The 21,418-nt window shown below is 49.5% G+C and overlaps 1 protein-coding gene across 1 annotated transcript in view; it reads right to left on the bottom strand.

Annotated features, from left to right (window-relative positions):
- Nucleotides 1–21,166, bottom strand: part of FBN3 (fibrillin 3) — a 135,497-nt gene extending 114,331 nt beyond the window's left edge. The window contains 5 exon segments of the mRNA XM_087705873.1: nt 10,029–10,124; nt 11,292–11,351; nt 11,354–11,386; nt 19,290–19,388; nt 21,091–21,166. Of these exon segments, the coding sequence (XP_087561999.1) occupies nt 10,029–10,124; nt 11,292–11,351; nt 11,354–11,386; nt 19,290–19,341 (241 nt within the window). The 5' untranslated portion in view covers nt 19,342–19,388; nt 21,091–21,166.
- Nucleotides 21,167–21,418: the final 252 nt, after the last annotated feature.

The raw sequence follows: 21,418 nt of genomic DNA, 5'->3' as shown, positions 1-21,418 counted from the left end.
GGGGTGAAATCACCCCCATAAAGGCATTCAAAAGAGGCACTCCAAAGCCCATCGTCCTGGGAATCCCCACTTTGCTCCCAGCTCATCCTCTGATTTCCGCCTCTCTCTCTCTTTCCCACCCAGCCATCTGCGAAGGAGGGTGTCAGAATGGGGGCTGGATTTTGGCCGCCATTACTACCGGTTTGGCACCTGAAAATTTTTGCATGTGCGCATTTAGCAATAGCAATAGCAGTTAGACTTATATACCGCTTCATAGGGCTTTCAGCCCTCTCTAAGCGGTTTACAGAGTCAGCATATTGCCCCCACAGTCTGGGTCCTCATTTTACCCACCTCGGAAGGATGGAAGGCTGAGTCAACCTTGAGCCGGTGAGATTTGAACCGCCGAACTGCAGATAGCAGTCAGCTGAAGTGGCCTGCAGTACTGCACCCTAACCACTGCGCCACCTCGGCATTTGCACTCATAACGATCTGCGCATGCACACGACACTTAAAAAGGAGTAAAAAATTACATTTTCTTTCAATGAAGATTGTTCTGCGCATGTGCAGGACAGAAAATCAAGATGGCGCCGCTAAGGATAGAATCGATACTACACTCACGCGTCCACCGGAGTTACTATCTATTCGGCCGAACCGGATCGAATAGGTCGGAACTCACCTCTGGAATGGGGCATTTTGCAGTATCCTTCCCCTGCCACGCCCACCAAGCCACATGCATGCGCGTGCACGAGTGAACCGGCAGTAATGCCGGCCAGAAACCCACCCACCCTTGCTCGCATTGATAGTCCGGCTGCTCCTGAGACGTTACACAGAGCACCTGGAAGGGCCCTTCCAACAAATATGCTAATCTCAGAAGGCCCGGATGTTTCTAAAGTGGACGGAGATGCGATAAGCACACTCGTAAATCGGACGGCACTTGTGCAAAAATAGCTTTTCCGGACAACAGATAAAGATGTTGGTGAGCGGAGGGGAGGGGGGAGGCGTTGGCAAAGCTTCTGAAGACAGAAATACAACCAGCCCTTGTCTTACAACTTCAATTGAGCTCCAGATCTCTGTTGCTAAAGTAGCCGTGCTCACTTCCTTCAACCATTCATTGTATGTCTTAGCCTCCAGTCTCCTCATCCTCTTTGTTGCTCTTCTCGGCTCTTTTTCCAGAGTCTCAATCTCTTTTTTTTAACATCGTGGCGACCAAAACTGGATGCCGTATTCCAAGTGTGGCCTTCCCAAGGCCTTGTAAAGGTGGTATCAACCCTTCACGTGATCTTGATTCTATCCTTCTGTCCAATGATTGGTCGAATCTCCAAGAACACGCATGGCTGGCTCAGGAATTCTGGGAGTTGAAGTCCATAAGTCTTAAAGTTGCCAGATTTGGAGACCCTTGCCTAAGAAGATCCTGGGTGCAGATAGAAAGTTGATGGAACAATTTGCTTCCCAATGGTGCTAGGTCTTCTCCAAAACGATGAAGGTTCTCTACTCAACAGCAGTGGCGGTAGAAGGAACGTCGGAAAGGAATGAAGGTGAAGAAGATGATGGTCAAAGGAAAGAGAGAAAAGGCTAAATAACATGGATGGGAGTATGCAATGGGATAGCCCCAGGGCTCAGATTTAGGCCAAGCACTCTTCAACAACTTCATCAATGACTTGGATGAGGGGATAGATAGAATTTGCAGATGACACCAAGCTGGCAGGAAGAGCCAACACTCCAGAAGACTTAAGGCTTAAGATACAGAAGGATCTTGACAAACTTGAACATTGGGCACTATTTAATAAAATGAAATTCAATGGTGAAAAGAGTCAGGTTCTACATTTAGGTAAGAAAAACAAAATGCACAGGTACAGTATAGGTGGTACCTTGCTCAACAGGAGTAACTGTGAGGGGGATCTTGGAGTCCGAGTGGAGAACCATTTAAATAGGAGCCAGCCGTGGGCAGCAGCTGCCAAAAAAGCCAACACAGTTCTAGGCTGCATCAACAGAGGGAGAGAATCAAGATCACGTGAAGGGTTGATACCACTTTATAAGGCCTTGGTAAGGCCACACTTGGAATATTTGCATCCAGTTTTGGTCACCACGATGTAGAAAAGATGTGGAGACTCTGGAAAGAGTGCAGAGAAGAGCAAGAAAGAGGATGAGGGGACTGGAGGCTCAAACCTATGAAGAACGGTTGCAGGAACTGGGTATGTCTAGTTTAATGGAAAGAAGGACCAGGGGAGACATGATAGCAGTCTTCCAATATCTCAAGGTTGCCCCAAAGAAGAGGGAGTCAAACTATTCTCCAAGGCACCTGAGTGTAGAACAAGAAGCAACGGATGGAAACTAATCAAGGAGAGAAGCAACTTAGAACGAAGGAGGAATTTCCTGACAGTGAGAACAATTAACCAGGGGAAGGACTTGCCACTAGAAGTTGTGAAGGCTCCGACAGTGGAAGTTTTTAAGAAGATATTGGACAGCCATTTGTCTGAAATGAATATAGGGTCTCCTACCTGAGCAGGGGGGGTTGGACTAGAAGACCTCTAAGGTCCCTTCCAATGTTGTCATTCTCCAAGCATCTCTGCTAACCCTGGATAGGTTTATCTTTCCAGGTTCAGCAGCTGCCGAAGGAAGCAAATATTATGCCTGGTTCAGTCCCCTTTGCAACACCTTGGCATCCAGCGGCCCCCAAAGAATCCTAGCAAAGCCCCTTCCTCCTCTTAATGGCCTTCCAGGTTCTCTGGAGTACAACTCCCATCATCCCCAGCTGGCTGGGGACACCCAGGGGAGCTGCACCGAGCAGATCCGCAGAGAGCTCAAACATCAAAGCTCGGATTGGCGGTTACAATGGTTGGACAGGGAAGCGTCTGGAGAACGGGCATGGGACAGAAGCTTCGCGTGCCCCCGCCCCCGAGATGGATAGGCAGACCCTTCCTCAATTTGGGGGGGGGGGTTGGGGGTGCAAAGACAAAAGGGGGGGGAGAAAGAGGAGTTTGCTTCCTGCGAGTCCAATTATTTCCTCTAAACAGCACCTGGGAAAGTTGGCAAGAAATCATGAGGACTAGCAACTGGAAGCCCCTTCCCTTCGAGAAACCCCAAGTTTTGGGGAAGAAGGGGGGCATCCAGGCCTTCCCCCTTCCCCCCCCGGTGCACGAATGACCTTCCTGTTCCTCCCCTCCTGTATTATCTCCCCTCCCTCCCCCCTGAAAAGCATCTGTGAAGTTGGCACGCACGCTTTTGCACGCTTTTTTCCTGGGAATCGGCCTCCAGCGACTGAAGGGGATTTCCTCCGGACTCAAAAAACCCCCTTGGGAGCTTGACAATAATTATGATTTAGGGTATTTACACAGGCAGCCCCCCCCCGCCCCAGGAAAGTCAGGGATTAAAACCCATCCAAGAAGAAAATCTAAGATTAATTCCCACCGATACAGCCCCCCCCCCCAATTCCAATGCACAGCTGCTCAACTCAACAAACCATTGCAAAACCCCACATGTGGGTCCCGTCCCTTTTGGCGCTGTCCGGCTGGAGCTGCCATCTTGACTGAACCCCCTCCTCCCTCCCCTTGTCCTTCCCTCCCACCCCAATTTCACCCCAGTGTTGAAGAAATCAAGATTCTGGACCTTTCCAAACTAGCAAAATTGCTCTGAACTCAGACTCCCTCTCCCCCCACTCACATTGTGGCTTTCCAAAGCCCGCTCCTTCACGTCCCCCTCCCCAGTGCTTTTAGGAGTCTCTCTCTGTGTGTGTGTGTGTGTTTGTGTGTGTGTGTAGCAGTATCCTCAAATCTCTTCTCTCTCTTTAAAAAAAATGAATCAAAATTGACTTTTTATGCTCCGGATTCAGGGATGGGCCGTTAGGAAAAAGCCCCAAAACCCGCAGAAATGATAAATGTGGGGCCAGAAAGAGGAAAAAAAAACGAGGTGTCTTCCTGATTTCTTGCAAGGGGTACCCCTTTCCCTGCCTGCCCCACGGTGGAAGGGATGAGAGGGGCACAGGATAACGGAACAAGAGAGCTGGAAGGGACCTCGGAGGTCTTCTAGTCCAACCCCCTGCTTAAGCAAGAGACCTTACGCCATTCCAGACAAGAAGTGGCTGTCCAATCTTTTCTTGAAGACCTCCAATGATGACGAAGCATCCATAACTTCTGGTGGCAAGGAGTTCCACTGGTCAATTGTTTTCCCCTGTTGGGAATTTTCTCCTTGCTTGATGAGTTTCCATCCGTGGCTTCTTGTCCTGCTTTCTGGTGCTTTGGAGAATAGGTGGACACCTTCATTTTTTGGGGCAGCCCCTCTAGAAGACCTCCAAGGTCCCTTCCAGCTCTATTCTGATTGAAATTGATTGAAATATTGGAAGGCTGCTGCCATGTCTCCCCTGGTCCTTCTTTTCATTCAACAAGACATACCCCCAGTTCCTGCAACCGTTCTTCATATGTTTTAGACTCCAGTCCCCTAAATCCTCTTTCTTGCTCTTCTCTGCACTCTTTCCGGAGTCTCCACATCTTTTCTACATCGTGGAGACCAAAACTTAGAACTAAGGAAGAACATCCTAACAGGGAGAACCATTAACCAGTGGAACATCATGCCTTCAGAAGGTGTAAATGCTCCACTGGAGGTTTTTAAAAAGAGGCTGGACAGCCATTTGTCTGAAATGGTCTAGAGTCTCCTGCCTGCGCAGGGGGTTGGACTAGAAGACCTCCGAGGTCCCTTCCAGTTCTGTGATTCCGCAGGAGGAGGAAGAAACAGGAGATGCCTCGCTCGGCTGATTCCCTCGCCCAGCCAATCCGCCTTCTTCCACCCAATGCCCTGCAGATGTTTGGGCTTTCAAGAGCCCGACACCTCCCAACTCCAGGCCGTACCAGCTGGGTTTGATGAGAACTTTAATCCAAAACATCTGGACGGCTGCAGAGAGACTCCGACTGCTAAGGGAGGGGTTGGGGGGGGGTGTCGGAGCTGAGACTCCAGCAGGCAGAAGTCATCCTGCTGCCTGGATGAAGCTCAGGAGGCTTTGAAACCCGATCCCAGCCAGGGCCCCGGTTTGTTTTGGCAAAGGCTGCCCAGCTGGGAACCAGGTTTAATCCCAGACGCCGGAAATGCTTTCCCACCTTCCCACCAACCACCCCCCCCCCCAACAAGTTCTTTACAGGCACAATAAGATCCCATCTTTCCAAATATCCCAAGCGCCATTTTGTGCAGCATTTCAATCCATCGGCCACGGGGGTGGGGGGCGGGTGGGGTTGGGTGTTAAAACCGCCTGATTTTCGGCAGCGTTTTGAGGCACGTCTGCAGAAAAAACCAGTCTCGGGGAGTTCCAAAGACCGCCGTCGGATCACTGTAGCTTTAATGGATTTTCTCCCTGTTGCTTCTTTTGGGGCAGCCCCTCAAATATTTGGAAGTCCGCTGTCATGTCACCCCTGGTCCTTCTTTTTTCTGGACTAGCCATACAGATATAACAGAGTTGGAAGGGACCTTGTAGGTCATCTAGTCCAACCCCCTGCCCAAGAGGAGACCCTACACCGTTTCTGACAAATGGCAGTCCAGCCTCTTCTTGAAAGCCTCCATTGATGAAGCCCCCACAACTTCTGTCTGTTTCTGTCTGTCTATCATCTATCTAATCATTTCTACCATCCATCCATCCATCCATCCATCCATCCATCCATCCTTCCATCCATCCATCCATCCATCCATCCATCCTTCCTTCCATCCATCCATTATCTATGTCTGTCTGTCTATCATCTATCTAATCATTTGTTCCATCTATCTATCTATCTATCTATCTATCTATCTATCTATCTATCTATCTATCTATCTATCTATCATCTATCACCCATCCATCCATTATCTAGCTCTGTCTGTTTGTTTCTGTCTGTCTATCATCTATCTAATCATTTCTATCATCCATCCATCCATCCATCCATCCATCATCTATTTCTGTCTGTCTATCATCTATCTAAACATTCCTTCCTTCCTTCCTTCCTTCCTTCCTTCCAGCCATCCATCCATCCATCTATCTATCTATCATCTATCCATCCAGCCGTCCGTCCGTCCATCCATCCATCCATCCATCCATCCATCCATCCATCCATCCATCCATTATCTATGTCTGTCTGTCTATCATCTATCTAATCATTTCTTCCATCCATCCATCCATCCATCCATCCATCCATCCATCCATCCATCCATCTATCTATCATCTATCCTTCCATCCATTATCTATGTCTGTCTGTCCATCCATCCATCCATCCATCCAAATCCTGCAACCATTCTTCATATGTTTTAGCCTCCAGTCCCCTAATCCTCTTTCTTGCTCTTCTCTGCACTCTTTCTAGAGTCTCAACATCCTTTTTACATCGTGGTGACCAAAACTGAATGCAGTATTCCAGCTGTGCCTTTACTAAGGCTTTGCAAAGCGGTGGTAGAACTTCACGTCATCTTGATTCTAAACCTCTTTTAATGCAGGGCTAAAGGCTTGTTGGAGAGAGTACGAAAGAGATAAACTATTTAATTTTGCACATAATTGCAGCGGCGAGAATAGCGCTCGCAAATGTTGGGAAAGCGACACCATGCCGACAGAATGTTTGATCATCCAAAAGATTCCTGATTGCACAGAGATGGAAAAACTCACCTTGGAGTTAAGGAACAAGGAAGACTCAGAATATTATACAGTTTGGGAAAACTGGCATCCACGGAGAAATAATAGGAACATGAAATGTACAACTTAGAAACATAAGAGGTATAGAAATAGGAATAATTAGGAATGTATAAAAGATGCATTTGAGTAGTAAATGGTACTGTCAAAAAGGATTGTAACTTATGCAAAACTATTTTTAAAGGTATTGGTATTTAATGTTTTAAATTCTTAATAAAAAAGGGGGAATGCAAGGCAAGGGATTTGGGAGCGCAGAGTCGGACGCCCCTGAAGAGCCATTCAACACATCTTCCATCCAAAGTACCCGTGGGTTTCATTCAGACCCCGATTTCTCTTTTGTTGGCATTTCATCTAAGGGTTTTCTCTCGCGACGCCTCAAAATGAGGGCTGTCTAGAACAGTGTTTCTCAACCTTGGCAACTTGAAGATGTCCGGACTTCAACTCCCAGAATTCCCAGCCAGCGAATGCTGGCTGGGGAATTCTGGGAGTTGAAGTCCGGACATCTTCAAGTTGCCAAGGTTGAGAAACACTGTCCTAACCACTGCTGGGGAATTCTGGGAGTTGAAGTCCGGACATCTTCAAGTTGCCAAGGTTGAGAAGCACTGGTCTAGAAGATGGGGAGGTGGGGGGTATATTTCTATAAAGCTCCTTGCTTCTATCCTGCAGGTAGATGGTGTGGGTATCTGGAGGTACGCAGGGGTGATTTCGGTTATCTAAGTTCCGTGGTGGCGAACCTAGGGCACAAGAGCCACAGGTGCCATTTCTTAGGGCATGCAGGGCGTTGCCATGACAGCTCCAGCGCTGGCCAGCTGGCTTCGGACCTTCTTTTGAGGCCGTTTTTCGCCCTCCGGAGGCTTCCTTGAACCTAGGGGAAAACCGGAAGCTCCTGAAGCCTCCGGAGGGCGAAAAACGGCCCTACAGACAAACCGGAAGTCACCGTTCCCAAACTTCCTGTTTGCCCACCAGGGCCGGTTTTTTTGCGCTCCGGAGCAAAGGTCCTGAAGCCTCCGGGGTAGCGGGGAGGCTCTTTTCACTCTCCCCAGGCTCCTATAAAGCCTCTGGAGCCTGGGGAGGGTGAAAAAAGCATGCCAAAAGCAGTGGGGGTGAGCGCTAATCGCGCTTGCCTGCGCACTGTTGTGTACATAGCATTATGGGTGTGGAATGCCCGTGCACGACCCCCCCCCCCTGCGCTCCCCCCACTTCTGGCACGCGATCCCCAAAAGGCTCACCACCACCGTCTTAGTTCAAGAAGACTGCAGATGGCTCACAACACCCAGCCACATTCCTTCCGTCACCTCCGGCTACGCTAAACGTTCGGCATTCAAAACCTCGGACGCTTTGCCGACATTTGCAACCAGAAATCAGGCATTTTTCTTGACAAAACATCAATGGATCTACAGCCCAAGACTGCGCTCATCCCCCAAGCATTGAAGCCTTTCTCCTCATAAGCAAAAAGAGAGAGAGCAAAAAAATAAAAATAAAAAAATAGAACTCCCCAAATAAAATGGTTTGAATTCTCTGGCTAAGAAAATTCAGGTCCCCAACTTGGAAAGCTTAAGACATTGGGACTTCAACTCCCAGAATTCCCCACCTTAAACCAGAACCAGTGTTTAACTCACTTGCAACTGGGTATCAATAGCAATAGCACTTAAGACTTACGTACCACCTCATAGTGCTTTTACAACCCCCTCTAAGCGGTTTACAGAGTCAGCCTCTTGCTCCCCCCCCCCCAACAACAATGTGGGTCCTCGTTTACCCACCTTGGAAGGACGAGTCACCTTGAGCCAGTCAGGATTGAACTGCCGGCAGTGAGCAGAATTAGTCGGCAATGCTGCATTCTAACCACTGCGTCACCACAGCTCTTCCTTCCTTCCTTCCTTCCTTCCTTCCTCCTTCCTTCCTTCCTTCCTTCCTTCCTTCCTTCCTTCCTTCCTTCCTTCCTTCCTTCCTTCCTTCCTTCCTTCCCACTTAGCCCTTAGACTTATATACCGCTTCACAGTGCTTTCCAGCCCTCTCTAAGCGGCTTACAGAGTCAGCCTCTTACCCCTCCTTCCCTCCCTCCCTCCCTCCCTCCCTCCCTCCCTTCCTTCCTTTCCACTTAGCCCCTAGACATATGCCGCTTCACAGTGCTTTTACAACCCTCTCTAAGCAGTTCACAGAGTCGGCCTATTACCGCTCCCTTCTTTCCTTCCTTCCTTCCTTCCTTCCTTCCTTCCTTCCTTCCTTCCTTCCTTCCTTCCTTCCTTCCTTCCTTCCTTCCTCCCAGGGCCGGATTTTCCTATAGGCTAACTAGGCTTCAGCCTAGGGCCTCAAATCAAGAGGGGCCTACATTCAAATTGCTAGCAAAATTAAAATTACACTATTCTAACAACAGTGAACACTAAAACACTGAACCGAAAAGAAGGAGAAATTCTACGCACGTGACTAATAAACAAACATAAAAATGTATCGGTTAAGATCGTTCCAGCGCCGCGGCAGTTGGGGAGCCCGCCCACGTTCCCGGCACCGGCGGTCGGGCGAGAGGCGCGGCCGCTCCCAGTAGCCGCCCCGTCGACGCGGAGCCCACCAGCGGCCAGGCAGGTGAGGGTGAGGGGGCCGAGCCGGGCAGCTGAGCGCAGCAGGGGAGGCGGCTGGCCTCGCTGCCTTTGCCGCAGAGCAGAGCCGCCCTCCGTCGGGAGGCCAGCTATATATATTGATATATATTGATATGTATCACAGTAATGATGTATTTTATTGTCTCTCATGCAATTTACAAACTTAAAAATGGGAGGTGAAAGGGCCTCATAAGTGGAATAGCCTAGGGCCTCTTTTCATCTACATCCGGACTTCCTTCCTTCCTTCCTTCCTTCCTTCCTTCCTTCCTTCCTTCCTTCCTTCCTTCCTTCCTTCCTTCCTTCCTTCCCACTTAGCCCTTAGACTTAAGCAGTTCACAGAGCCAGCCTCTTGTTCCCCCTCAACCATCTGGGTCCTCGTTCTACCCACCTCGGACGGCTGAGTCAACCTTGAGCCCATCAGAATCGAACTGCCAAACTGCTGGCAGCCAGCAGTCAAGAGAAGCAGCCTGCAAAATAAATCTTCTGTATGGCTGCCCCCCCCCCCTTCAAACGTTGCATCTCTTTCTCCCTCCGAAGTAATCCAGACGCCCGAGGTGTCAGCAAGTTGAGAATCTTTAAACCAGATGCCCGGAATGTCAGCAAATTGAGAAACGTCATTTCTGACATTCTTCATTTGTATTTCAGGAATATTCAAACATTCAACATTCTCACTTTTTTCTTCATACTTTGATGTTAAAACCAACAAATAGTCCAGCTTTTTTTCGAATCTATCATACGTATCAGACAACTTTTGTAAGGCGGAGAAAATCATTTGAAATGAATCATTTGAAGCTTGCATAGACGCCACGTTGTGGCTGGCTTACCTCTCTCGCACTGGGGCCCTGTGAATCCATAGACGCAGGCACAGCGGTTGGGCCCGATGCACCGGCCCCCATTCTGACAGCCTCCTTCGCAGATGGCTGGGTGGGAAAGAGAGAGAGAGGCGGAAATCAGAGGATGAGCTGGGAGCAAAGTGGGGACGATGGGCATTGGGGTGCCTCTTATGAATGCCTTTATGGGGGTGATTTCAGAGGAAGGAATCTCGCTTGATACGGTCATTGCAAGGATCAACCTCAGAGGGAGTCCAGCTATTCTCCAAAGCATCAGAAGGGAGGTCACGAAGCAATGGGTGGAAACTAACCAAGGAGAGAAGCAGGGAATTAAGGAGAAACTTCCTGACAGGGGGGACGATTAACCAGTGGAACAGCTGGCCACCAGATGTTGTAAGGTGCTCCATCACTGGAGGTTTTCAAGAAGAGACTGGACAGCCACTTGTCTGGAATGGTGTAAGGTCTCCTGCCTGAGCAGAGGGTTGGACTAGAAGACCTCCAAGGTCCCTTCCAACCCTGGGAGTCCTGGAGAATTTTTAAATTTTTTATTTTTTTATTTTTATTTTGTTTGTTTTCTTTTGTTCTGTGTAAGCCGCCCGGAGTCCTCCGGATTGGGCGGCCTATAAATCTAATAAATTAAATTAAATTAACTAGTCAAGGGGAGAAGCAACTTAGAACTAAGGAGAAACTTCCTGACAGTGGGGGACAATTAACCAGTGGAACGACTTGCCACCAGAAGCTGTGATGGCTCCAACACTGGAGGTTTTCAAAAAGAGATTGGGGCAATGAATGATTTTGGGGTCTCCTGCCTGAGCAGAGGGTTGGACTAGAAGACCTCCAAGGCCCCTTCCAACCCTATGAGTCTGCATATTATGGGTTAAGTAGATCCAGAAATGACTTCGGGTTTAATCCCTGCTCAACTTCCAAATTCTCTGGGTGGAGAAATGCCTCCCGACGTTGGGAAATTTAAGGCAGATGGACTTCAACTCCCAGGATTCCTTAAACCAGGACACACATTTAACTCCGTTTTTTTCTCACACTTGGCAAATCCAACCCCTTGGGACTTCATCTCCCAGGATTCCCCTGTCTTAAAGGGGCCAAGGTGGAGAAACGTTGATGGAGAGGGATTGTGGGAAGCTATCCAGCCAGGTGGTTGTGAAAACAAAATGGGTGTTGATTCCCCCCCAGACATTGGCACCTGTGGCCAGGGATGCCCGCGGGTGGATGCTGGCCAGCTGGGCCTGCGTTGGCACTCACGTTGGCCGCAGTGATTTCCAGTGTATCCCTTCTGGCACAGACAGGCCTCTTCGGCACAGCTGCCCCGTTCAGACACTTCATGTTGCAGGAGGGGACTGCGGGAGGAAGGAGGAGAGTCAGCAGGACGATAAGGAAGGAAGGAGGGAAGGAAAGAAGGGAGGGAAGGCGGACAGAAGATGGGAGGAGAGGAAGAGAGAAGGAATGGAAGAACAGGGGGGAACAAAAGGAAAGAGGGAGGAAAGGAAGGAATGAAGGAGAGAGGAAGAAAGAACGGGAAGGAGGAAGAACATAAAGGAGGGTAGGAGAAAGAACAGAAAGAAAGATGAAGGGAGGGAGGGAGGAAAAACAGAAGGAAAGAGGGACGGAGGGCAGAAATGGAAGGAGAGAAAGAGAGATGGAATGGGAAAATAGGGTGGGAGGGAGGGAGGAAGAACAGAAGGAAAGAGGGAGGAAGGAAGGAGAAGGAAGGGAGGGAGGGAAGGAGAAAGGAAGGGGAGAAGAAAGGGAGGAGGAGGAAGGGGGGAAGAAAGGAAGGAAGGAAGGAGAGAAATGGAAAGGAGAGTAGGAGGAAGACAAGGAAGGAGGGTAGACAGGTCTTTCCCAAATCCCCCCCCCTCTGTGTTCCTGCAAGGAGATTAAAAAACCCACTGGATTCCCCTCCCCCAATCACAGCTGGACAAGTGCTGTTCTGTGGCTCACATCTGCCCTTCACATATTTTGTGTTTTCTTTCCAGCCGTGAAGGTTGCTAGGGTTCCCTCCCCAAATATTGACAGGAAGGGGGGGGGGCTTTGCCCAGAGGAACATTTCTGCAGTTTAACCTCCCCCCCACCAATCCATTTTTATGGGTCCCAGAGCCCACCATCCTTTCCCCCCTGCCTGAGATGCTCAGATTGAGTGGGAGGGGCAGTTCTGTGTGGGAAAGGGGAGGCCCCCCCCCACTGCGGCTATTCCTCAGCCAAAGACTCAGGAACTTCAACTCCCAGAATTCCTCAGGAACTTCAACTCCCCAGAATTCCTCAGCCAAAGACTCAGGAACTTCAACTTCCAGAATTCCTCAGCCAAAGACTCAGGAACTTCAACTCCAGAATTCCTCAGCCAAACACTCAGTAACTTCAACTCCCAGAATTCCTCAGGAACTTCAACTCCAGAATTCCTCAGCCAAAGACTCAGGAATTTCAACTCCCAGAATTCCTCAGCCAAACACTCAGGAACTTCAACTCAAAATTGGAATTCTGGGAGTTGAAGTCCACGAGTCTTAAAGTTGCCAAGGCTGGAGACTTTTGCTCCAGAGTGTTGTCCCTTCATCTGTGGACGGACAGACAGATAGATGGGGCCCCTTTGTTTCCCTACTGCAAGACAACCCTCCCACCCAGCCTCAAGCCAGGTTCCCCATCTACTCCAGGGGCCCATGTGTCCCAGCCTGCCCCCGAGCTGAGCAACCTCCCTGAAATCCCAGCTCCGCTCACTTCTCAGTCCCGTTTCCCGCCGCGGGAATCGCCATGTGGTCTCCCATCCCTTGCTGAGCACCGCTGGACCGCCTCGGCTCTACAGGGAGTCCTCGACTTACGACAGCAAGGGAGCCCCAAATGCCCTGTGGTTAAATGAGGCACATCTGGTGAATTCTGCCTCATTTTACGACCTTTCTGCGCCACGGTGGTTAAGTGAATCGCGGCCGGTCGTTTAAGGGAGTCGCACGGTCGTTAAGCGAATCTGGCTTTCCCCGCAGGCTTTAATTGTCAGACAGTTGCCCAGGGGGATCACGTGATACCCCCAAACGACATGGCAACCGTCTGAATTTGGATCATGTGACTGTGGGGGGAAGGCTGCAACCGTCATTAAGTAAGACAAACATGTCAGAATCCCCTTTTTTTTGCAACTTTGAATGGTCGTTAAACGAACTGTGGTGAGTCAAGGACTTCCTGAAACTGAGCTGGGCCGAAGCTGGCCTGGACCCTCAGTCTGTCCCCCCCCTCACTCAATCCGTGTTTTGGCCAAAGAGGGGGTGGGCTGCCGGGTGGGCACATCCCTTGCCATCCTTTCTTGAAACCCACCACACACAAACCCACACACACACACACACACACACACACAGAGAAACTGAAAGAGAAAGAGAAAAGAAAGGAAGAAAGAAAGAAAGAAAAAAAGAAAAAAAAGTGAGAGAAAGATGAAAGGAAAAAGGAAAAAGGGACAGAGAGACAAAAGGAAGGAAAGAGAGAGAGAGAGGGAGGGAGGGAGGAGGGGGAGGGAGGGAGAGAGAGAGAGAGAGAGAGAGAGAGAGGAAACACATGGCCGGCAAGCCACTCCCACCAGGTCACATGGCTGGCAAGCCACTCCCACAAAGTAGGCCACACCCACATAGTAGGTTCGACAATTTTTGAACCCACCATTGCACTAAATGTCCTTATGTCAAAAGCCCCAAACCACAAGGTTCAGCTAAAGTTTGTGTAGAGACACGTAGTCCGTACCTACGGCCCAAGACAAAAGGAGAAGTAAGACCATATCTCCTTATAAGGCTTCTCTCCTCGAGGTAACCAACAAGAAATGAGTTAAGTGTTTCCTTTGAGAACGTATAAGAACGCGTGTTTCGATAATGAATAAATAAATCCTAATAAAATACTAAAATACTAAAATACTAAATACTAAATGAAGGTTGTTCAGAACTTGCAATGCTAAGCCAGGGGCTCGCTCTCTGAACCTGGCTGCCAAATAAACTTTTCCTGTATCCTGAGAAGTCTAAAGCCTGTCATTTTCTGCAACAAAATCAAGTGGAGTCTTACTACTTCACTTTGTAAAGCCTTAGTAAGGCCACCCCTGGAACAATAATTGCATCCAGTTTTGGTCACCACGTTACAAACAAAAATAATGTTTGAGACTTTGGAAAAACTTCAGAGAAGAGCAAGTAAGAGGATTAAATGCCTGGAGACTCAAACATACAATGAACGGTGGGAGGATTGGGGTTTGAAGGAGTGGGGGGGGGGAGATTGCAGCCTTCCAGTATTTGAGGGGCTGCCCCAAAGAAGAGGGGGGGTCAAGTTATTTTTACAAAGCCCCTGAAGGCAGGACGAGAAGCAACGGATGGAAACTAATCAAGGAGAGAGGTAACCTGGAACTAAGGAGAAACTTCCTAATCGTGAGGACAATTAACCCGTGGAACTGCTTGCCACCAGAAGTTGTGGATGCTCCATCACTGGAGGCTTTTAAGAAGATGAGACTGGACGGGGAAGTGGGATAGGATAGGGCCGCCTGCTTGCGCAGAGGGGCTGGACTAGATGACCTCCAAGGTCCCTTCCAGCTCTATTCTTTTCCAAAGGGTCGACTTATTTTCCAAAGCCCCCCCCCCCGAAGGCAGGACAGGAAACAACGGATGGAAACTAAGGAAGGAAAGAAGCAACCTGGAATTAAGGAGGAATTTCCCGAGAGTGAAGACAATTTAACCGGTGGAACTGCCTGCCACCAGAAGCTCTCGGTGCTTCATCCCCGGAGGCTTTTAAGAAGAGGGAGACTGGACAGTCACGTGTTTGAAATGAGATGGGGTCTCCTGCTTGAGCAGGGGGTTGGACTAGATGACCTCCGAGCCTCCCTTCCAGCTCTATTCTGATCGGTGGATTGACGGGTTGCACTCAATTGGAAGGGGGGAGGGGGGGCTTTCTCCCATTTTGCCACCTCTCAGCCAAGGATGTCCATGAGAGACTGGGAGGGTCTCGTGCCTACCTCACAGGGCTGTCCCAAGGGCCTGTTGCGACCGTCACAAATACACGCCAGGAATTTTGACCACCTGACGGCAGGGATACCGCGACCGTCGTATATGTGAGGAAAGGACTTCGCTGCCTCTATCACTTCGAACGGCGATGGGGGGCTTTAAGAGAAGCTCAGTTTTGGGTCCAAGGGGCCCAGATCTGCTGGCGGTGTGTGTGTGTGTGTGTGTGTGTGTGTGTGTGTGTGTGTGAGAGAGAGAGAGAGAGAGAGAGAGAGAGAATGTCTGTGTGTGCAGTGTGTTTGTGTATCGTTCCACAACCAGGAAGCTGTTCCTGAGGAATGTTATTAAACCCACCTGCCCATAATTGCTCCTTGGAAGGGGGTGGGTGGGCTGTGTGTTAAAACTGGCAGGCGGGAATGAAAACTCCATTTGAGGAGGGGGTCTTTCTTTTGCAGCATGGGGCGGGGCTGCCCCCCCCTTTTTTCCTGCTCCTCCTCCTGCAGCTTCCAAGATGTGGTGGACGGAGGGACTGCCCTGGGTCTCCCTCTTTCCGTCCCCCATTCGCCCCCTCCCTCCCTCCCTCCCACCCACCCACCCAGCCAAGACTCTCTGGAATGCAGCCCACACCCCCCGGCCCACTTCCCCGGTGGAATTCCTGGCATTGCTGGGGGATTGCAAACATCTGGCAACGGCAGCCGAGCCCCATGGAAGAGACCAGCCCTCCCTGGGGCTGGGGAGGGGGCGGGGAACGGACCCCACTCCCCAGCAGCCAGGATTAGCCAGGAAAAAAAGAAAGACCCCCTCCACACACACACACACATCTTGAGGGATTGAATTCAAGGGAGGACTGGTTCCCCCCTCCCTTTTGCCCCTGAGTACAATACTCCTAAGATACTTCATGAGCTGCAAGTTGGAGCAAGGCTTGAAATGTTCATATATATCCAGGTTTAGCAATTGCTTTTTAAAAAAAAAAAAAACCCACAAAATCTGTGCGGACAGACAGATCCTGCAGGAAAACAGGCACCGAGAAGACCATATTAGGTTCCCCTCGCACATCTGTGCCGGTCGTTCCCGACTCTAGGGGGCGTTGCTCATCTCCGTTTCAAAGCCGAAGAGCCAGCGCTGTCCGAAGACGTTTCCGTGGTCATGTGGCCGGCATGACTCAATGCCGAAGGCGCACGGAGCACTCTTACCTTCCCACCAAAGGTGGCTCCTATTTTTTCTACTTGCATTTTTTACTTGCTTTCGAACTGCTAGTTTGGCAGAAGCTGGGACAAGTCACGGGAGCTCCCTCCGTTACGCGGCCCCAGGGATTCGAACCGCTGAACGGCCGATTTTTCTGATCGACAACCTCAGCATCTTAGCCACTGAGCCACCAAGTCCTCTAAGGACTTACAAAGCGGTACTAAGGCTTATCCCAGGTGTCCTCAGGGTCACCTGAGTGGTGCAAATGGTTCCTGTAGCCTGCAATGTTTCCTCTGGAAATCCATTCCTTCTCCCACCACCATTCAAAGGGTCTCCATCCCGAATTGTATAGATAAAAAAGCCGTGCTTTGGAAGACTGGTGAAGAAGGAGGAGAAGGAGGAGGGGAAGGAGGAAGAGAATGGAGGAGAAAGAGATGGAGAATGAGGAGGAGGAGGGGGAGAAGGAGGAGGAGAAGAAGTAGAAGAAAAAGAAGAAAGGAGGAGGAGGGAAGAAGTAGAAGAAAAAGAAGAAGGAGGAGGAGGAGAGGAGGGGGGAGGAGGAAGAGAATGGAGGAGAAAGAGATGGAGAAGGAGGGGGAGGAGGGAGAGAAGGAGGAGAAGAAGAAGTAGAAGAAAAAGAAGAAGAAAGAGGAGGAGGAGGAGGAGAAGAAGTAGAAGAAAAAGAAGGAGGAGGAGGAGGAGAAGAAGAAGTAGAAGAAAAAGAAGGAGGAGGAGGAGAGGAAGGGGAAGGAGGAAGAGAATGGAGGAGAAAGAGATGGAGAAGGAGGGGGAGGAGGGAGAGAAGGAAAAGGAGAAGAAGAAGTAGAAGAAAAAGAAGAAAGAGGAGGAGGAGGAGAAGAAGTAGAAAAAGAAGGAGGAGGAGGAGGAGGAGAAAGAGATGGAGGAGGAGAAGGAGAAGAAGAAGTAGAAGGAAAAGAAGGAGGAGGAGGAGGAGAGGAAGGGGAAAGAGGAAGAGAATGGAGGAGAAAGAGATAGAGAAGGAGAAGAAGAAGTAGAAGAAAAAGAAGAAAGAGGAGGAGAAGAAGAAGAAGTAGAAGAAAAAGAAGGAGGAGGAGGAGAAAGAGATGGAGAATGAGGAGGAAGAGGGAGAAGAAGAAGTAGAAGAAAAAGAAGAAGAAAGAGGAGGAGAAGAAGTAGAAGAAAAAGAAGGAGGAGGAGGAGAAAGAGATGGAGAAGGAGGAGAAAGAAGAAGTAGAAGAAAAAGAAGGAGGAGGAGGAGGAGAGGAAGGGAAGGAGAAGAGAATGGAGGAGAAAGAGATGGAGAAGGAGGAGGGGGAGAAGGAGGAGAAGAAGTAGAAGAAAAAGAAGAAGAGGAGGAGGAGAAGAAGTAGAAGAAAAAAGAAGGAGGAGGAGGAGAAAGAGATGGAGAAGTGGAGGAGGAGGAGGGGAGAAGAGGAGAAGAAGAAGTAGAAGAAGGAGGAGGAGAAGGAGGAGAAGTAGTAGTAGTAGTAGTAGCAGCAGCAGCAGTCTGGATAGTGGAAGTGGAAGTGCCTGGAGGCAGGAGAAGAGAAAGAACTGGAGAAGATCACAAAATGCGAAGACCTGCAAATTGAAACAGAACGACTGTGGCCAGGAAGGGGAGGACCAACAGTCGCAGGCGCCTTGGGTGCAGTCCCAAAACAACTGAAGCCCCACTTGAACACCATCCGTGGCATTGACAAATTCGCCATCAGTCAATTGCAGAAGGTGGCTTTACTTGGGTCTGTTTCCGTCTCTGCGACAGCTCTGCTTATCTCACCTCCCTGAATGACTGGTAGATACAGTCGACAAAAATGCCAAACCCAGGCTGAACATCTGGCTGGTTGTGCGAATAATAATAATATTAATTTGATCAGTGGGTGCAGCAAAATTCCACAAACTGACTACCTTACAACGCCAGGACCGCGTTGCTAAGGCCATTCACTGGAAATTGTGCCAGAAGTTTGGATCTGAGTACAGCAAAAACCACTGGGGACATCAGGTTGAGAAGGTTCTAGGGAACGAGAAAGTCAAGATCTTGTGGGACTTCAGAATCCAGACTGACAGGCACTTGGCCCACAACACACCTGACATAACAATAGTTGAAAAGAAAAAGAGTATGGTTCATTGACATTGCAATACCTGGAGATGCACGGATTGAAGATAAACAGCAAGAAAAAAAATCACAAAGTACCGGGACTTGCAAATTGAAGTTGAGCGACTGTGGAAAAAGAAATCGTGTGTTGTCCCGATTGTAATTGGAGCCCTTGGAGCAATACCCAAAGGGCTACCTCGCTATTTGGAAATTCTAAATTTATCAGACTTGAACATTCTGATTCTACAAAAAAACCTCCCTACTTGGAACAACTCATATCCTCCGACGTTACCTTAACAGTTCCTAGGTCCTTGGTTAGGACTCGAGCTGTTGAGCTACCAACCAGCCCCAAAGGCTGTGAATCTCACCAAAGATTAACCACATAATAATAATAATAATAATAATAATAATAATAATAATAATAATAATATCATGGCTGTTCCTGGAGATGCCAGAGTTGAAGAAAAAGAACTAGAAAAAAATCATGAAATATCGCGACCTGCCCATCGAAACGACACGGCTATGGATGAAGCATGTAAGAGGGATACCCATTGTCATCGGGGCACTTGGCACCATGTCCAAGAATTTCACAAGATACATCCACAAATTGCAGCTTCCTGCAATAAACACCAGCGGAACTGCAAAAAACGGCGCTACTCGGAACATCTTAGATTTGAAGAAGGTCCTTGGTTGATACCTAGGACGTTGGCAGTAAACGGTATCAACCATTAGCGCCAGTCACTGGTATTTGCGACGCATTTTTGAAACGTTCAGTTGGCTGAGTTTCAGGTTTAATAAATAAAGGATATTATAATGGTAGTGGCCAAAAGTCATCGACACCTTGATGCAATATTCGAACTGCCAAATTGCAGGCAGCCGGCAGAAGCAGCCGGCAGTACTCCACTCTGGCCACTGCGCCACACTGGCTGACGCCATTAAAGCTGGCGGGAGGCCTTCCAAAGACGACGGGAGATTTCCACCTGCGCTCAGTCGCACGTAAATGCACACACGCGGGCAAACGCGAGCCCGCTTTTGCCTCACCTCCTAGGGAGCCGCAGTTGGGGGAGAGCTGTCCGCTGGAGCAGGTGCACATATTCGGCCGCGAACAAAAGCCGTCCCCGCAGGAGTTTCGGCAAATGGCTGTGGAGAGAGGAGAAGGGCCTGAGTGCCGGGGAGGGTGGGAAGGGGGTCTTCCCCTGAGCCCAAAGAGGTGAGGAGGGGTCCTGCACCAGGTTTCACCCCACACATCTCCTCCCCCCTACCCCCCCCCCCTGAGGAAAGGCTGGGGCTTGGGTGGGGGAGGAAGCCCCGCTGGCACCCAGGTGGGTCTGGGATGGTTGCAAATGGAGGAGGAAAAGGTTTTGGCTGAAGGTGTGGTTGTTTGAAGAAGGCTTCACCCACCACCCACCCCCCGCCCTACCTGGAATGGCCATTGGATCACCTGCATGGCCCCTCCAGGGAGAGCAGGAAATGAGCTCTGCCAAGAGCCGGGTTCAAATGCTGACCTCCTTTCCTTTCCCTCTCCACCTTCCTCCCTTTTCTTCCCTTCTTCCACCTTTCCTTTTTCTTCCCCTTCCCCTTTCTTCTTTTCCTTCATTCTCTCTCCACCTTCCTTCCTTCCTTCCTTTTCTTCCCTCCTTCCTCCTTCCTTTCCTCCTTTCCTTTTTCTTCCTCTTCCCCTTTTCTTCTTTCCTTTCCTTTCCCACTCCACCTTCCTTCCTTCCCTTCCTTTTCTTCCCTCCTTCCTCCTTCCTTTCCTCCTTTCCTTTTTCTTCCTCTTCCCCTTTTCTTCTTTCCTTTCCTTTCCCACTCCACCTTCCTTCCTTCCCTTCCTTTTCTTCCCTCCTTCCTCCTTCCTTTCCTCCTTTCCTTTTTCTTCCTCTTCCCCTTTTCTTTCTTTCCTTTCCTTTCCCACTCCACCTTCCTTCCTTCCCTTCCTTTTCTTCCCTCCTTCCTCCTTCCTTTCCTCCTTTCCTTTTTCTTCCTCTTCCCCTTTTCTTCTTTCCTTTCCTTTCCCTCTCCACCTTCCTTCCCTTCCTTCCCTTTTTCTCCTCCTTCCTCCTTCCTTTCCTCCTTTCCTTTTTCTTCCTCTTCCCCTTTTCTTCTTTCCTTTCCTTTCCCTCTCCATCTTCCTTCCCTCCCTTCCTTTTCTCCCTCCTACCTCCTTCCCTTCCTCCTTTCCTTTTTCTTCCCCTTTTCTTCTTTCCTTTCCTTCCCTCCCCTCCTTCCTTTTTTCCCTTCCCCTTTTCTTCTTTCCTTTCCTTTTCCTCTCCATCTTCCTTCCTTCCCTTCCTTTTCTCCCTCCTTCCTCTTTCCCTTCCTCCCTTCCTTTTTCTTCCCCTTTTCTTCTTTCCTTGCCTTTCCCTCTCCACCTTCCTTCCTTCCTCCTTTCCTTTCTTTCCCTCCTTCCTCCTTTCCTTTCCTTTCCTCACTTCACTATTTCATTTCATTTCCTCTTCCTCCCTCCCTCCCTCCACGAAAAGATGGCCTCCTGCCAGAGGTGGGACTAGAATTCACCCTCTCCTGGTGATTGGCCCAAAGTCACCCAGCTGTCATTCATTGCTAAGGTGGGACTTGAACTCCCAGTCTCCCACTTTCTAACCTGCTGCCTTCACCACTAGATCCAAGCAGCCAAATGATTGACAAGGGATCTCTGGAGCATCTCCTACGTTTTAAGAGAATGAAACATGGCCCTTTATCTACCTCCTCCTGATCTGGTGGATCTTTCTACAGGTTTTTTTTTTTAAAAAAACTTTGGAAAATAACTCAGCATTTCTGAGTGCAGCCGGGAGGTGGACTTCTGGAGAAGAGACCCCAAACCCCTCTCCCCATTTATACTCACGGACGATGCACTGGTTCCCCGCAGGGAGAGTTTTCCAGCCCGGACAGCAGTAGGAGTGATATCTTGATCCACAGACGTTGGGCCTGAAACGCAACCGGGAGATTAAGGAAAAGGTTTTGCACCAAAGATTCAGAAGACACCAAAAGCCACGAAGCCCCCGGAGGCAGCACAAGAAGCCAGATTAGCAACCAGGAACTGAAGAGAAATTTCCTGACAGAATAATTAATCAGTGGAAGAGAAGTTGCCTCCAGAAGTTGTGAATTCCCCAACACATGGAGGTCTTTAAGAAGATGTTGGATAGCCGTTTGGTATAGGGTCTCCTGCCTAG

Source organism: Thamnophis sirtalis, unplaced genomic scaffold (assembly GCF_051295495.1).
Source record: "Thamnophis sirtalis isolate CommonGarterSnake01/CBP01778 unplaced genomic scaffold, rThaSir2_p1.2 scaffold_1, whole genome shotgun sequence".
Classification (NCBI taxonomy): domain Eukaryota; kingdom Metazoa; phylum Chordata; class Lepidosauria; order Squamata; family Natricidae; genus Thamnophis; species Thamnophis sirtalis.
The sequence above is the reverse complement of the archived record's forward strand: the minus strand, read 5'-3'. Positions and strand labels throughout refer to the sequence as shown.